We start from the raw sequence: 17,862 nt of genomic DNA on the forward strand, positions 1-17,862 counted from the left end.
AGTAAGCATTGGAGGCAGTCTTACCCAAATCACTTGAAATACATACTCAATTCATTAAACTTACCCACATTCATTTTCTTTTTCTTTTTTTTATTACACCAATAATTTAAGTAAACATTTTATTTAAAACTTAATAAAACATTACATAATACTTAAAAAAAAAACAATACATAATAAAAAAAATACAATAAAATAAAAACACTAGACTTTTTTTTAAAAAAAAAACTAGTCGTCGAGATATCCCAAGTCTTGAGCTCACACGTGTACAGTGAGGTCATAGTGAAGACGATGATGGATCTCTTCCTTTAGTAACTCCGCTAAAACGGTGTCTTCGAACACCGGTTGGACCGGCGGGTCCATGATAAGAACCGGTGAGATAGCTTTACCATCGCCTTTTATCACCATGTTGTGCAAAATACACGTCGCGTAAACATACTACCCAATCTTGTCTTTGATCATGGGTCGGAGAGGGCGTCTAAGAATCTTCCATTTTGCTTTTAGAAACCCAAAAGCACGCTCCACATCTTTCATCGCCCCCTCTTGTAACTTCTTGAATCTTTTCTCCTTCGGGTCAGTAGGATACGGGTACGCTATTACAAACGCCGAGTACTTGTTGTAGATGTTATCGGTTAGATAATAACCGCGTTTGTAAAAGCGGTTGTTAACATAAAAACCTGTGTTCGGTGTCGTGCCATTTCGCTCCGTAAGATACAAGTCGGATTGGTTCAACATGTTGATGTCGTTGTTTGAACTGGGAGCACCAAAATAAGCATGCCAAATCCACATATCTTGAGAAGCGGTTATCTCAAGCATAATAGTGGGAACGCCATGGTCGTCTCTCGTATATTGTCCTTTCAAGTGTCTAGGACAATTTAACCACTCAACATGTGTACAATCGATGCTACCAAGCATCCCTGGCATGTGATGGTGTTCTTCGTGGGCTTGGAAAATACGAGCCACGTCGTGTTAAGTAGGCCTACGTAAGTACTCACGGCCATACAACTTAATGATGGCGTCACAAAAATGATCAAGAGACTCGCGGCCGGTTCGAGCGGCCATATGTAAGTACTCTTCGTACTCGTCGGGCGGATTGCCCATTGCGAGTTGGCGTACCGCCGATGCGACTTTTTGGAGTGGTTTGAAACTGCCTCGCCCATGTGCATCGAACCCGTCTTGAAAATATGGAAAATTCGCCTCGATGTCGTCGACGATTTTCAAAAACATGCTTTTTCCATTCGAAAGTAAACATCATCGTATTTTGGCTCGTCAACAAACCAATCGTTTAGTAAAATTTGATGACCAATTTCGCGTTGGCGATTTATGGTTCGGCGGTTTTGAACCGCGTTGCAAGATGCCGTGTTTTCCATCCATTGAATGGCGCTATGCAAGAACATACCATCGGATTCGGATGATGAATCCGATCCAACAACGACACAACGAGATTCCAAAGAACTTGAAGACATTATATAGGAGAAAAGTTTTTTTAGGTGTATGTTGTGTGAATAAATGTAAAGTGTATATATAGAGGGAGAAAAGGTTTTTTTTTTTTTTTAATAATGAGATGTGGTCGTTTGAGGGGGGGTCCCACACCTTTCCAACGTTCAAAACTCATACCCACACGTCGGTTAAGGAGCTCAAAATGATACCCGAAATTACCCTACCGAGTCTTACCCAACACTTTGAAATGGTGTACCGATCGGTTACCAGGAACCCGAGCCCTAGCCGAGATCCATTCCCTCCACCCTTATGTTTGTTTGCTTCAAAGTTCAATATTAAACGGGTAAACAGGGGTAAGATTTCCCCGCCTTATATTAGTGGGAAAGAGAGACTCTTTCAATCAGATGTATGCCGCTTAATCGGTTCCATGACACATAAAGAAGTTCAGTTTTCTTTTGTACCGTAAAAAGTATCAAATTTTAAAATCTTTAGGAAAAGAGATTGGATTCCTAACCTCATTGCTGTTCCTCAGAAAAGACAGCAAAATGGACAATAACAAAATTTTACTGCACCAGGTTGCCTATTTGGTAACATGTACTTTTGTTTGTAGTCTAGGACCATTTCCTCTTTTTCTTGGCATATAATATTTTAGATAAAATTTGAAAAGATAATATAATAGGACTATAGGAGAGCAACAAGTTACATATAGTAAATTGCACATGGTATAATTGTAAATGTTTTGTTGTGTATATATTGGCTTCTTTTACATCAAATTTTAGCAAATTGTTTAATCTAAATAGATCCACTTAGATTTAATTCTGAATGATTTGGTCACTCTTATTGTCACATTTAATGTTCATGTGAAATGCATACAAGTCACATGGACCACTTTGAAACTATGGACAATTGGACATTATATATTGATTTTCATATAGTTTACTCTAATCTAGGGAATGAGGTATCTATATCTATATGCACAATAAACAAATGATGAATTTGAGAGACAAGTCATTTATACAAACATCTTTCTTTGTTAACTTGTATGAGTTGAAGAAACATTTAAAAGAAAGGGAAATGGTATCTACACAATCATAAAGATTCCAATTTCAAAAAAGTTTATGAATGCATCTTTGTAGGTGAATTCATAAAGAAAAACACAAGGAAAACTTTTACAAACTAACCAAAATGGTCAAAAACCTATCTAAAATTCTAAATAAAACCCTAAATTTTACCAAAAAGAGACCATTCAATATGTCATCTCTCTAGAGTTTACAAATCACTACAAAGCAAGGTAAAAGAGCTTTGGGGCTAAGCAAATAAAGATCTTCAATATTCGAATGAAGCCCAACTTTTCCAGCCAATGAGTCAAAACCCGTCTGCCCAGTTATCTCTTGAATGTTCTCTAGTGGTCGGTGCACACGCCCTGCAATCACTCTACATACCATCAAAGCTTTTCGTGTATCAGGTCCGTCGTCAAACACTTCTATAGCTTCAAAAGCCCGGGCACTGGTTGAAGTTGTGAAAACGCCAACTCCGTCCTTTAACTCTCTATTGGTTGAGAAACCATGTCTAATAATCCGACAAACACAACATTTATCAGAAATACATAAGCTAGATTCACCGTTGATTCCAAGTGAACACGCAATTGTGGTGCCGTAGAACCTTAAAAGCTCATTTCCATCGGCTAGACAACGAGGGTGTTTCTTTGGGAGTTTGCTAGCTTTGCTTTTCACTGATTCTCTGTAATCCTCAAATCGGGCTAGTGTTTTTTGCATATTGTGTACTTTTAAAACCTTCTCAATCCGACCCGAATTGTTCTCAGACTTTACCCAGCTTGATCGACATATAATTTCCACAATCTTTCTAGATGAATCACCTTCCATAAGTTCAGTAACTACCAAAAAAAAAATAATCAGAAATTACATTTAAACTTCATACTTTTCCAAAATTCATATACAATGACCGCCATTTTCTGGAAAGAATAAAGAAATGGGAGTTTAACAGCATAAAGTCAGAATCTTCACAAATTCTACAAAAAAGTTTTATACCTTTTCAAGATTCATATAATATATGAACACCATTTTTCCATGGAACAAGAAAGGTTAACTTAACAACATAAAGATTGAACCTTAAAAATGGCGAGTATATAATTATAGGTTCAAATTTTTAAAGATTCTTATAAAAACAAAGACCATATTCTGGAAAATATTAAGAAATGGCAAATGTAACAGCATAAAGATCAAGTCTTTAAGAGAATCTCCAAAAAAAAATTCACACGTCTTCAAAATTCATATAATAAATATAACCATTTTGCATCCTGAATCATAATATGCAAACTTAGCAACATAAAGATTGAATATTTAAGGACTAAATGAAAGTTTTAATTATTTGAAATTTGAATAGAAAATTTACCAGCATGCTTTGAGAGATGTGAACAAAAAAAGATTCAATCTTTATATACCCGCATATAAAGCTTCATACTTTTTCAAGATTCTTGTCAAAATAAACACATAAAGATTCAACCTTTAATGATTAACATCAACTAAATGAGGACTAATTGACTAATTCACTAATATAGACTAAATGAGGACTAATTGACTAATATTTATTTTAAAAAAATTACCAGCATGCTTAGACAGATGATGGGCTTCAAGATTTTCCCACTTCCCAAACTGCTTCCCACACTTATGACATGTAACTGCCCCACCACCACCACCACCACCACCACCACCAGACCCATTAACTTCTGTCTCTAAAGAACCTCTATTTTTTGATGGGGTTCCATTTTTTCCATTTAAAATTGCATTATTCCCATCAATATTTCCCAACGATGAGCCCATTCTTCTTGTAACAATACTAGCACCATTAGTACTATTTTGTTGAGACTTTAAATTATGCATTGTTGTCTGACCACCACCACCACATCCAGGGCCTGGTGTTCCAGGCATTAATGAACCAAAAAAACTTGACCCATAATCATGAAGCCCATTACCAAAAGCTGTTATTTTAAGCTCACATCTTGTATCACTTAAAATAACTTCATGCGTAATTGGGTTCAAAAACTCATTACTTCCAATAGATCTTGGACTACAGTTAACTGGATTTTCTGAATGTCTTTTACTGCCACCATGTATAACATCTTTAAGATTTGCAATAGACCTTGAACAACCAGACCTGCTACTAGTTGTTGGTTTCTTGGTCTTGGTCAAGATTGTTGCTAGATTTTTTTTGGATTTTGGGTCATGAACTTCTGTTGGTTCTGATTTACAATGAAGTGATTTCTTCAAAGAAAACCAAACTGTTGGCATTTCGTGGGAAAATGTTCTCCTTTTTTTTTTTTCTTGTTGTGGTTCTTGTTGGTCTTCTCTTTTTGAAACTTTTTAAAAGTGAAACACTTTTGCACCCATTTTCCAAATATGAAAACTTCGGAATAAAAAATATGGAGCAATAGATTAAATTATTTATGGGTTTGAAGTGAAAGAAGATGAAGCTTAATAAATGACAAATGAAATGAAAAATGAAAGATTTTCTGACAGCTATGTAATATAAAAGACATTCACGAGTCACCTTTTAAATTTAATGGCCTTTTGAAATGATTTGAATTTTTTCTTTTTTAAAGATTAGATTTGGAAAGGAAATACTGTGTAAAAGCTTGAATGTGATGTGTCTACGTGAATTAGTCCCATACGTATCATATGTCATTTTAATATTTTAGTACGATTTCCTCAAATTTTCCAATTTAACAAAAAGTTTGAGAAAATCTTAGACTCTTGGTGTAAAATCAATGATTAAGATTCAAAATTTGAATTTTAACCATTGATTGTAATACAAAAGTTGAAATTGATTTAACTTGATCTCTCAAGTTATTTTCAATTTGAAGGGATCTTCACCCAATATTTATTTATAATGTATGGCAATATGCCTGTATTAGTTAACATTCAAAGAAAGTATTAATTTTCAAATTTTAAAAATTATAAACTATTTTTAAACGACAATCTAGTATTATTATTATCGATAGTGGGGAGGTAGAAAAATACGCAAAGAAACTATAATCAAAACAAGTTATTACAATAAAGAGAGTTTCAAGAGTTCTAATTCAACTCCTTGAGCTTTAATCTTGTGGTTAACCATAAGAGTGTTGAATGTTTTATGTTGTTGAAGGGTTGTCTACCTGTCTTGGGTTGGTATCTTTACCAGAAAAAACTTTATCATTTTAGGCTCTTCATATATGCCAACTTGATTAAAGGATGATTAGATTAATGATTTTAAATTTGGTAGATGAGACCCCAAGAGCAATTTGGTTTGTAAGGAGAAGTTCTTTGTCCAACTATGCGTATTGTGGAGGTACATGGCAACATGAGAAAACATAACACGAGATCTACATTGCTACGGGGAAGGCAGTTAGAAGGTACATGGTCAATTGTTTCCTCATTGTCTTCACAAAGTGGACAAAAAGGATTTTGCACTTACAAAAAATCTTTTCTGAAAAAAATCTAAGTCAAATATCATGGTTATATTTTATCTCAACATAATAATCTTTTAACATTTGACTATACATGACATGCATAGTCTATTACGAGTAATTATCTCTCTTAATTTCATTATTTGATTTTTTAATGTATTAAAATAATACGTCATAACTATATATCCTGACATCAAAAACACTTATGATAACGACAAAACATGTAAAGCAAAATGATGATCGGAAAATTAAATACAAATTGCATTCTTATACAATAAAATCGAGTTTAATAATGTTCGTGTCTTAGGGTGGGGAGAGTACCTTCCCTCCTCTCCCCGCCTTTTCTCATTCTCCTTACCCGCTTCCTAATTGCAAGGAATTCCTCATCGCCTCTTCCCACTCAAATAATGACAAAAGACCACAAAAAACAAAAATAAAAAAATATAAGGGTGGAGACAGACCCGGTGACCGTCCTTCTCACCCTCATCCCCGCCTATTAGGTACTGGTACCACGGGGTGATGCTTAATTAGGTACTAGACTCCGGTACCTATCCCCTCCTCGGAATACTTCGTCCAGCTCAAGTATTATCCAGAATAAGTACATCGAAAAGTTTGCAATGATTTGATGTCGTGTACTGGTTTGATTGTATGATGCGACTTTCAAAAACCAAATATAGTGGGAAACCAAGGCTTTAATGGTTCTTCATCAACATTTTTAAGCGCAAAAATCTCAGCCTATTAGGCCGATCCTTATAGCACTCGTATTGTGCGTCTCTCGAGCGTCCGACGCAGCCAACGAGTCAGACGCTAGTAGCACGGTTGCGTCTAAGCCGGCGTCGGGGAGCTTGTGTCCGAAATCGAACGCACATCTGGTGGTGCGTGTGGGGTCCGACCAACGGATCTTTTGCCGAATATAAAAAAACATTTTTTTTCAAATTTTTTTAAAACTAACGACTACTTTTGATGATTTTTGTTTTTTTTTTTAATTTTTTCCTTCTCCTATACATACCTCTATCATACAACCATTTTACATCACACTATCAAACATACATAATTTACTCATTTTCAAAGCATTTCATTCACAAAAAAATGTCTGATCCATCAGCTTCCTCCTCTTCTAGCTCTGATTACGAAGCAACTGAATACGAATCAATCAATCGAGCTGTTTCACAGATGAATGCAGTTTTCAATCCTGAGGCAATAACCGCTTGTCTTAACGTTATCTTTGACGAAGAAGAAAACGAGGGCCAAACAGCTTCAAGTTCTTCAGCACCCAAGTTGACTAGAAGGGTGATCAATCGAGATCACCTTGGTGCTGCAAAACTTTTATACAATCATTACTTTGCGCCTAACTGCACCTACCCACCCGACATGTTCCGCATAGCGCGAGATATACACTCCTTTAACAGCATTCAACCGCTACCGAAATATTTTCAGTTCTTCCACAAAGCACCGACAGATGCTTCTGGTCGTCCTGGTTTTAACATTTTCCAGAAATGTACCTCTGCAATACACCAGTTAGCGTATAGCTATAAGGCTGATGCTTTGGACGAGTACTTGCAAATGGCGCAAGATACTGCGTACCAGTGTTTAGATGCTTTTTGCAAGTGTGTCATACACTTGTATCAAGAAGAGTACTTGAGAAGGCCAACAGAAGTAGATATCCAACGGATAACTGCTAAACATGAGCAGGTTCATGGTTTCCCGGGTATGCTTGGTAGCATAGATTGTACGCATTGGGGGTAGAGGAACTGTCCGGTGGCATGGCAAGGGCAGTACACTCGAGGCGACAAGGGTCATCCCACAATCATGCTTGAAGCGGTTGCTTCATATGATTTGTGGATCTGGCATGCTTACTTTGGCCCTGCTGGTTCGAAAAACGACATCAACGTCCTCAACGAGTCAGATTTGTTCGACGATTTACTTCAGGACAGGGCTCCTAAAGTAGATTTTATGGTGAATGGCCGCCACTTTGGAAAGGGATATTACCTAGCTAATGGTATATATCCTGAGGGGCCACCCTTGTCAAGTCTTTCAAGTGCCCGATGGAGCCGAAAACCACCAAGTTCAAGAGATACCAAGAAGCTGCAAGGAAGGATGTCGAGCGAGCATTCGGGGTTCTTCAAGGTCGTTTCCAAATTGTTGAGCAACAAGTCCGGGCCTACAGTGTAAACAAGATAAAACGTATCATGTTATGTTGTGTGATTCTGCACAACATGATCGTTGAAGATAACGGGCGCGCAATCACAGCGTTTGAAGAAGAGTTAATAGCTAATACTGTCCTCCCAACTCGCACATGGAATGAAAGGTGTTCAACACAGTTTCGTATGTACGGGGAGTTACGCGATAGACAAACTCATCCTGAACTCCGCAATGCTCTGATTGAACATGTTTGGAACCTCCCGGAACGCGGCCGTCAACGTTAATTCGTAGTACTTTATTTTACGCAATTTATGTTTTTTAGTTTAATTTTTAAGTTTTAAAATAAATGTAATCTATTTTATGTTTTTTTTTTTAATTATTGTAATGTGCTTTTTAATAATAAAATGTGTTTTAATTTTAATAAAATGGATTTGTTTAGTTTTGTAAAAAATGAAAATGAAATAATATAATAATGGATGAATAGTGTTAGAAGTAGGTTAGAAGTGAGGTTATAAGTAGGGGTGTGTCTTGGTGTGTCTAGAAGAGAGAGAAGCTGATGAATAGTGTTAGACGTGGGTTAGACGCCATTCCTTATAAGGACGGGCCTTAGACAGGGATGTCTTTGAGGTATGGTAAGGAGGGCATTAACTTAAGGCTCCATTTTTAAAGGGGCCTAAAAAATTAGATTTTGTAGCTTAAAGTATAATTATTTTTATTATCTTAAGACTATATAACAAATTGAATAATAGAGCAAGTGGGAACCAAATTTTTGAGCCAAGTTAACTTTTACAATTTTTGAGCCCATGTTTCTTCATTTGCCTCGGAACCAAATTTTTTATATCATTATCGGAGACCCGGTCTTGCTATTAGACAAGTTTACACACAAGCTAATTATGAGCGTCCATAATAGTAACTTAGAAAAAAAAAATTTATTTAATACTAATAAGTAGTTTAAAAGCTTCTATAATAGGAAAAGATAGCTTTTTTTTAATCAAAATATAGATAATCCTCAACTTATTTGATAGAATGACATTTTTTCAAATATTCTCACATTAACTTATAAGTATATTACAGTATAATTTAATATTGTAAATTAATGATATGAAAATAATAAAAAGCTATTGATAGGTCAATGTCATTGAAAATGTTTCAAGATTGATGCATAAGACTATTATAGTGTGTTCTTGAGTTAAAATTAAGAAGGAAAAGAAAGTAATTGGAAGTAATATTAAAAGTTTTGAGTTTTTGAGTTTTTCTAATAGAAGAAATGAATTGATGGCAAAGGAAATGGATGGGTTCTTCCCAATACATTTTGACAGTCATGTCTTCCGCCCAATTTTGGCCAGAAAGCAGAGGAAAACAAAGAGGCACAAATTACAATTACTAATATACCCCTTAATCTCTTATAAATAACCTTCCATCTTTTCCCTCCAATAGAACCATCTGCTTATTTTTTTTTGCCGCCAAATAGAAGTGCTCTCTTAGACAACCATTCCACTCTCGGATAATCAACTTTTTGCATCTCAATAATCTATCTTTTTCTTGATTTTGCAAGTTATTGTTTTGGTTTTTTTTTGCACTTTTTTTTTCCCTTCCATTTTAGTTTCAAGAAGTAGATATCTTAATCGGGTCAGTCATATTTTGTACTATCCATTTCGTGCTAATCTTCCCGTTGTACTTTAATGTACCAGATTCACGAACTATTGTTCGTTTATGGCTGAAAAATGTTGTCCTCTGTTAGACGTTAGTTTGTTTGATAGTACTATTTAGTGGCAGCCATCTATTTGTTGTTAGAAAAGCTTTTACTTATTTTCATATTATATTACATTAGATTTTAAATTTGCAGCCTTTTTGGCCCTTTCATGTTTAGCCGTACAATTATCGCAATAAACACAACAAAGGTCTAGTGGGTTGGGGTGGGTTGGAACTTGGAGCGAACAACAAATGTTACTATCAAAGGCCGCTGAGTTAGATAGTTTACATGTGAGTTCAGATGGAAGGTTCAACAAGGTTAATGAAAACTAGTTTTCTTGAGTTTCACCATAATGGGTTAAAGCGTATAATTGTCAAATGATTATTTTTTTTTCTTTTCTATCATACTCAAGAACATAAAAGGCTAATATTTTCACTTCTTTTCTTTTTATTTCTATAGAACTCGAGACATAAAATATATAACAGTTTTCATCTCTTTTTCATTCTTTTATCTTCATTTCATTTCTCATCTTTTCTTTTCTTTTAAGAAAAAACTCGAGAACACAGTGTTAGGAATAGACCATCCATGGAATGCCCTTCCACCATCTAAAACGCAACACGTGGCACTCACCAATTATAAGAGGCATTCCCCCATTCCCTTAGGGTGGAGGAATGGCCTTTAGAGGCATTTCCAATATTTTTTATTATTTTTTAAATTTTGATTTATAAATAAATTAAATAAAACATACTACTTTTTATTAAAAACATACTTTTTATTAAATAAAAAAACAAACTACTTTTTATTATAAGAAAAAACAACACACTAAAAAACATTACATAAAAACTCGAAATAAAACTAATCAGAGTCGTCGTCGGTGCTAACATACTCTCGAAGATCGGCGAAGGGATCGGCTGCAGGCTCGAAGTCATGTGGTGTGTTCGCCCAAAGATGGTCAACCAAATCTGTCGTCGGCATGTTGTGAGTTTCACGGTTTTTTACGGCATGCAGATTTTGGATACGAACTTCCATTGGAGTTATGCGCCTCCAATAATCTGTATTTAGGCTCGGTTCTTGGTCGTTGTAGTCCTGGCATACGACCTTGTTTTTGTCCTCCAGGATCATGTTATGTAAAATGATACAAGCATAACAAACATCCTGGATATTTCTTTTGTCCCAATATAGTGTCGGATGTTTTAGAACCTTCCATCATTTTTTAAGCACACCGAAAGCCCGCTCAATACCCTTTCGTGCTGACTTTTGTTTCTTCTTAAAATGTCTTCTTTTTTCATCGATCGGGTCGGAAAAGGTCTTCACAAATGTAGCATATTCGGGATAGATGTCGTCGCCCAAATAGTATCCCTTCTCGTAATAGTTTCCGTTTGCCCAAAACGAAGCTGCGAATAAAACATTTAGAAGTAAAAACTAGATCGTTTAGAAATAAAACATTTAGAAGTAAAACATTTAGAAGTAAAAACTAGAATAAAACACTTCTCAATACACATATAAAACTGAAAATAAACACTAACCAGTGGGTGCCAATCCGTTTACAATTTATTCAAGAATTGGCGATGCTTCGAACACATTAATATCGTTGTGAGAACCTTGCTGTCCAAAGTACGCATTCCAAATCCATAGATCGTTTGATGCTACAGCCTGAAGGATCAAAGACGGTCTACCCACATGCCCGCTTGTGTAAGTACCTCGCCACGCCGTCGGACACATCTCCCATGGCCAATGCATACAATTTATACTATCGATCGTACCGGGAAAACCAACAACTTGTTCATGAACATCGTATATACGCTGAAGATCGGACGGAGTCGGTCTCCGTAGGTATCTTGCTCCATAAATTTCCCGTATACCTTTTAATGATAAATGTTAACTTTATATATATATATATATAACTATATATAAGTATATAACTATATAGAGTTAATATTTATCTATATATATAAGTATATATTGTAAAAATATCATTACCAACACAAAAATTTAGGCAAGACCCCCTTGATGTTCGCTCAGACATCTGCAAATACTCGTCAAACAAATCACTATTAACGCCATATGCCAATTGACGAATTGCAGATGTACGCTTTTGTACCCCGGCAAACCCTCTTCGCCCAGCACGGTCATATCTCGTCTGAAAATATGGGTACCTAGCATCCAAATCACGGACTATCCGCTCAAATAATTTTTTTGACATATGAAACCTTCGTCTGAAAAGTCTCGCATTGTATCGCAGTTCATCAGCAAAGTAGTCACGCATCAAACGAGCATGTGCTTCAATACGATCACGATCAACTGGTACCCCTTCTTCCAATGACTGGGGCAGGTTGTTCGTCAATCTGTCATCTAAGTAATTCGACGACTCAAAGAAGCACGTTCTGTACACGCTCTTCGTAATCGGCAGACCCGTTAGAAGATCCGGATGAGTCATCGGAATCCATATGGTGATTTTTGAGGAGAATGTGTATGTAATTTTTTTTGAAAGGAAAAAGATAGATAGATAGTTGTATATTGATATGTGTATGTATATGTATATATATAGAGTGTGAAATGGTAAAAAAAAAATTGAATGTTCTTTCCAAGAAAAAACCGGCCATATGGCCACTACCTTCCAAAATGCCAGACGCGTTCAAAATGCAACGGGGCATGCATTTTTACATTTCGGAACGCCCCTCGGGGTCGAACGAGGGCGTTCCCGGGTCGTTACGCACGGATTTTTTTGGTGGGAACGGGCTACTCTGAATGGTTTAATGATTGAGTGCAACTCAACAGTATCAAATTTTGATTAAGCCTCAGTATGAAATGAGCCCCGGTTTAAAACATCATACGCATGGAATGAAGAGATGAAGAGGATGATACTAACGATGATGTAAAGTAGGTTTTTTAGTTGTTATAACTATATTAAATTTTTAATGTTAATATCTATTTGAAGTTTTTATGATTGATTTTGATTTTGTTTATGCGGTTTAAAATACATAAAAGTGCATAAAACACTTGAAAACAACCGGCAAGTTGCAAATATGATAGTATGATAGCAAAGAATTACACATCCCCTTTAGTAACGACATGCTTAAAATGGTAATAGACATCCACCTCACCTAGCCCACCTTTGGTGGATATATCTGACGGAAATTATATGTTTTCCGCTCATCATATGTTGCATAAAAAATGTTTAACATGTACATTTAACCTAATTTGTACAATTTTCATGTATCTATTGATTTGTTTTTTTATATACCGATGTTTTTGTTTATTCCAGACCATTGTACTTCTCAAACGTTTCTTTCAAGTGAATAAAACTATAAATGTGTCTGTATTAGGCCATTGTTGGAAACCAGAATGACATCGTTTTTGTTGCAAAATGGACTTACAAGAACATGATTTAAAAGTTCTAATGACATCGAAAAGCCTAACAAAAAAAGGGTTTTTCTATAGGTACATAATTAATCATGATTAATGCATTATACTTTCCTTTTATAATTAATACTTAAAATTAATAACTTGTTGGAATATATTAAAGACCAATATTAATTGTCACCAATTTAATACAATACGGGTGCATATATTGAGAACTCATGTCAAAGTTTTGTAACATATACAAATGCATTGAAAATTTCTAAAATAATAATCCACTAATCATGTTAGTAGTATTTTTAATCAGATTATAGCCATGATTCAAATGAAAAATTGTCTTAAAATATTTACTTTTTGGTAACAAAGTAATTTTTTACATTTTATTTTATTTTCTTACAATAGTTTGCATCAACTATTTTCAATTTAGTATTAACTTTAAGCAATATTATCTATGTATACCACCCAAACTTCAATTTATCATGTAGATGAAAAAGTTTTACAAATATTAATGAAGTTTTTCTTTAAAGAGATTCGTAATTCAACAGAGAAAAATGAAATTAAATAACATCAGGTTTGATATTTTGAATATGCTAAGTTTTTATGGAGTATAATGTTATTCAAATACATGTCATAATTTGTAGATGTTTGTAGAAAAGTAAATACTATAACTTATTAAAAAAACCCTTTAAGAAACTTTTTAAACTAAAGATATCAAATAAATTATATTATTATAACCATCATATTAAAAGAATTACAATTTGAATTTAAGCTACAATAGACAAATCTTAATATCAAATGGAAAAAATAACAAACGGAATAATGCAGTAAATGGGATTGGTATTTTATATAATCCCTAATAAAGAGAATAAAATTAAAAAATTAAGCATAATTTTTGTTCCTAAAATATCTTTACTTAAGCATAAAACTTTCACATATCATTCTTTTCTATTCTCTCTAATCATTACAAACTCTCATCGACCTTATATCAATCTCCGCCGCCGCCCTCCTTCCCCACCGCCTCTCTTTATATTATCATCGCCTTTTAGCCGCCGCAATGCGCTGATATTATGCTCGTTTTAATATATTCCAACAAGTTATTAAAATTAAGTATAATTTATAAATGGAAACTATAAATCATTAATTATGATTAAGTATATGCCTATTGGGCACATTGTAGAAAAACCAAAAAAAAATGATGTCCCAAAATAAACAAATCAAAGAAATATTTAAGACTTTATAGACATTAAACACTTTATAATTATGCACATTACTCAGTGGGAAAATATTATGATGTTCCTTTTATTTAACAATAATTATAAATTAATTCGATATATAGATACTTCACACATGCTACCCGTTAAATGGGTTTGGACAAAAACGGTCTGTGCGAATTAGGTGATCGTTTTCAAGGATATCCAATCACACTTTTTAGTTTGGTCATTTTCCAACTCAACTAACACTAAAAAGGTTTTTTTGTTTGTCTTCTAGAATTCTATGATCACATAATCAGAATTCAGGAAACAAATACCTTCGGGTTTTAAAACCAATTCAAAAACCTAATAGCTTTTTTGATATATCCGTATGTTGCCATTCTACGTGTCTCGTTCACGTTTAAATTTTTTTGTATAACAAATATAGACCAACTATATAATTACAAAAAAATATCATTCCAACAAGTAAAATAACTTAGCTAGGGTAAAAACTAATCATCACTGAATAATAATATCATGACTATCAATAAGTTAAATAGAAAACTCGTGTTCATCCGGATACATGATGCTTATATGATGTATAATTTTTTAAAATTTCCAGCCAAGAACACGTTGTTTGTATTGACGGGTCGGGCAGTGCCCAAGGCGGTCTCATATATTTTGATAGCCTTGTGCTATGACCAATTATTAATATTTTATAGTAAAAAAATAAAAAGTTAAAGTAAGTCCGTATGTCTAACTGTCTATACACATGGACTTTAACTAATTACATAACAAACTATCTGTATCAAAAAGTTGATATAGCGACTAAATACACACATATACGACTAAATAAAAAGTTAAAGTAAATCCGTGTGTCTATACACATATCCTTTACATAGTTTAGTCAACAAGAAAGTACGAGTAATATTTATATGACTACTTTCAAACCTTTCTTTTGTATGATTGGTCCGACCCATTATAAACCCAAAGTGTTTATATAAATATAATATCGCTAGAAAATTGGGTAACTAGATAAAGGTAGACGTGGGCAAAAAAACTGGTTCCAAAAAACCGATTTAGATTATCCAAGAACCGAAACTGATTGGAACTGGTTCCTCCGGTTACTCAAGAACCGCTAGTTCGGGACCGATTTCACTTTTGGATCCAAAAATCAGTTCCAAACCGAAAAAACATGGACAAACGTTAACCAATAACCGGTTCCGAACTGGTTCTGTTGACTGGAACCGGTTCCGGTTCCGAACCAATGCCCACCTCTAGATAAAGGACCGTGTTATTGTGTTCGAACATCTTTAACCCACCATGAAACACTGTTTATTGGTATTACATCAATAATACACTAACTCGTCATACTGAAACTTTTTATCATTAAATCCTATACTGAACTTTTAGTATGTTGGTACCACGTATTTATATTAATATCAAAAAACAAATTTTATATTAACTTGAAAAACATAATTACATCAACAATTAAAAAACATAATGCAATTAATACCTTGGGAACATAAAAGTGAAGACATAAAACATATATATAGAGCAAACCTTCACCCACATTAATTCAATGCATACACATCTTTTTCTACCCTCTCCCCTTTCACATGATGCAAAAAAAAACACACGCACATAACCAAAGTTTATTGTTTAGAAGTCGATGCCCATCAAAAAAAAAACAAAAACTATTTAATATAATGAATACGACGATGCTAAGCAAAGTGGTGGCCACCAAACCAACCCAATACACCAAGAAATACGCCGACACTTTTAACTCAATACATCAGAATCTCGGCGTATTGGTTTGAATATGCTAGCAAATACTTTGGTGTTAAAAATGGTTATAATATAAAGACATCTTAAAACAATTACTATGCAAGTATTTTTTTTTTAAATAAGTAAAAGTATATCCTCATAATTTATCCTACTAAAAATCTTTTTAATTATAAAATCATGACATTCAAAATCAAACATATTAGACAAAAAGAACTAAGCAATTTTATTAGTAATGATTATAAAAAGACATGAAATAAGTTGTAACATGCAATAACCAAGTACTTTTTAGATGTGATAAGCAAAAAAATCACATTTTCAAAAGAAAATCAAACATAATTAAATTTCAATGTCTTAAAATTATGTTATGTTGATCATAACAAAATATAAATAATAATTTCATGAACAACTATGTTACGAAAACATGTATGTTATGCAAAAGATTTTTATTTTGCTTGGTTAAAATAATGGTTGGATAAATATAGATTTAATTATTTACAAAAATCAAATATACTCATTTTCGTTAGTTTGGATATTTCATGATCTTAATAAAATCAATATCTCTGAATTTTAGAGTTGTTCAGTTTAAATGTGTGAATGGCACGTGTTTCAATATATTTAGAAACGAAAATGGGTTTTGTAACCCACATAGGCCAATGGATATCAACAAAAAGATTGGTGATTAGTGATTACACCTTTTCTTCATTTTTGTACCCAATAACAAAAAACGTTAATATGAATCTGAAACCAAAAAAATAAAATAATTGAAAAGAGTTAAAAGAACAATTAAAATCGTTTTTTGTTTTAGCTGGTCCGGCCCATTTAAAGCCCAAGTTAGTTAAAAAAATTTAAAACCATCCATTAAACCCTAGACTCTAGTTGTAGGGCTAAAAAAGTCTTTATCAATAATTCTCCGCTGGACCGCCAGATCTGATTTAATCTAACGGCCAGAAATCACGATCCGTGCACATCAATCTCATTGGTCAATACCTTATAACAACAACCATCCCCACTATATATACATTCAAACACCTTCATATCTCTCGCATAAACAAACCACTTTCCGAAAATCTCCGTTTTTCCTTTCACCGTAAAAATCTAAACAAATTTTTCCGGCAACAAATTCCGGTAATCAAAATGGCCGGAAGAGGCAAATCTATCGGATCTGCAACCGCTAAAAAAGCCACATCTCGTTCCAGCAAAGCCGGCCTTCAATTCCCCGTCGGTCGTATCGCTCGTTTCCTTAAAGCCGGTAAATACGCCGAGCGTGTCGGTGCCGGAGCTCCTGTTTACCTCGCCGCCGTCCTTGAATACCTTGCCGCGGAGGTCATTTTTTCAATTTCATCTGATTTGTTGTTTCAATTTCCGATTTATGAAATTAGGGTTTTTTTTAAAAATTAATTTGGATATTTTTTGATAAAATATACAGGTGCTTGAATTGGCTGGTAATGCAGCAAGAGATAACAAAAAGACGAGAATTGTGCCGAGGCATATTCAATTAGCGGTGAGAAATGATGAGGAATTGAGCAAGCTTCTTGGTGACGTCACCATTGCAAATGGCGGTGTGATGCCTAATATCCATAACTTATTGCTTCCAAAGAAGATTGTTTCTTCAAAGTCAGTTGCAGATGATGATGATTAAATAATATGTTTTCTTTTTGGAATTGTATTTGATGGATTATTATTATTGATCTGGTTTATGGTAGTTTGTTAGGGTTTTAGTATTAGTTTATATAAGGTTAATGAAAATCCTTTGGTTATTAAGCTTTGGCGTTTTATATTTGCTATCTTTT

At 34.2% G+C, this 17,862-nt stretch overlaps 5 protein-coding genes across 5 annotated transcripts; 2 read left to right on the forward strand and 3 right to left on the reverse strand.

Moving 5' to 3' along the window:
- Positions 1 to 435: 435 nt before the first annotated feature.
- Positions 436 to 921, reverse strand: LOC122601585. Its single transcript, XM_043774334.1, has one exon. It carries the CDS (start codon positions 919 to 921, stop codon positions 436 to 438), a length of 486 nt encoding a protein of 161 aa, XP_043630269.1.
- A 1,598-nt stretch (positions 922 to 2,519) lies between these two features.
- LOC122600877 lies at positions 2,520 to 4,915 on the reverse strand. The gene is made up of 2 exons (XM_043773655.1): positions 4,061 to 4,915; positions 2,520 to 3,331 (listed from the first exon to the last, which is right to left on the reverse strand). Exons 1-2 carry the CDS (start codon positions 4,743 to 4,745, stop codon positions 2,700 to 2,702), a joined length of 1,317 nt encoding a protein of 438 aa, XP_043629590.1. The 5' UTR covers positions 4,746 to 4,915; the 3' UTR covers positions 2,520 to 2,699.
- A 2,073-nt stretch (positions 4,916 to 6,988) lies between these two features.
- LOC122601586 lies at positions 6,989 to 8,071 on the forward strand. Its single transcript, XM_043774336.1, has 2 exons — positions 6,989 to 7,591; positions 7,646 to 8,071. The coding sequence occupies exons 1-2, from the start codon at positions 6,989 to 6,991 to the stop codon at positions 8,069 to 8,071; spliced, it is 1,029 nt and encodes a 342-aa protein (XP_043630271.1).
- Positions 8,072 to 11,285: 3,214 nt separating this feature from the next.
- LOC122601587 lies at positions 11,286 to 12,171 on the reverse strand. Its single transcript, XM_043774337.1, has 2 exons — positions 11,715 to 12,171; positions 11,286 to 11,596 (listed from the first exon to the last, which is right to left on the reverse strand). The coding sequence occupies exons 1-2, from the start codon at positions 12,169 to 12,171 to the stop codon at positions 11,286 to 11,288; spliced, it is 768 nt and encodes a 255-aa protein (XP_043630272.1).
- Positions 12,172 to 17,110: 4,939 nt separating this feature from the next.
- Positions 17,111 to 17,833, forward strand: LOC122599682 (probable histone H2A.3). Its single transcript, XM_043772229.1, has 2 exons — positions 17,111 to 17,395; positions 17,499 to 17,833. The coding sequence occupies exons 1-2, from the start codon at positions 17,207 to 17,209 to the stop codon at positions 17,709 to 17,711; spliced, it is 402 nt and encodes a 133-aa protein (XP_043628164.1). The 5' UTR covers positions 17,111 to 17,206; the 3' UTR covers positions 17,712 to 17,833.
- The last annotated feature ends 29 nt before the right edge of the window (positions 17,834 to 17,862 follow it).

Source organism: Erigeron canadensis, chromosome 5, assembly GCF_010389155.1.
Source record: "Erigeron canadensis isolate Cc75 chromosome 5, C_canadensis_v1, whole genome shotgun sequence".
NCBI lineage: Eukaryota > Viridiplantae > Streptophyta > Magnoliopsida > Asterales > Asteraceae > Erigeron > Erigeron canadensis.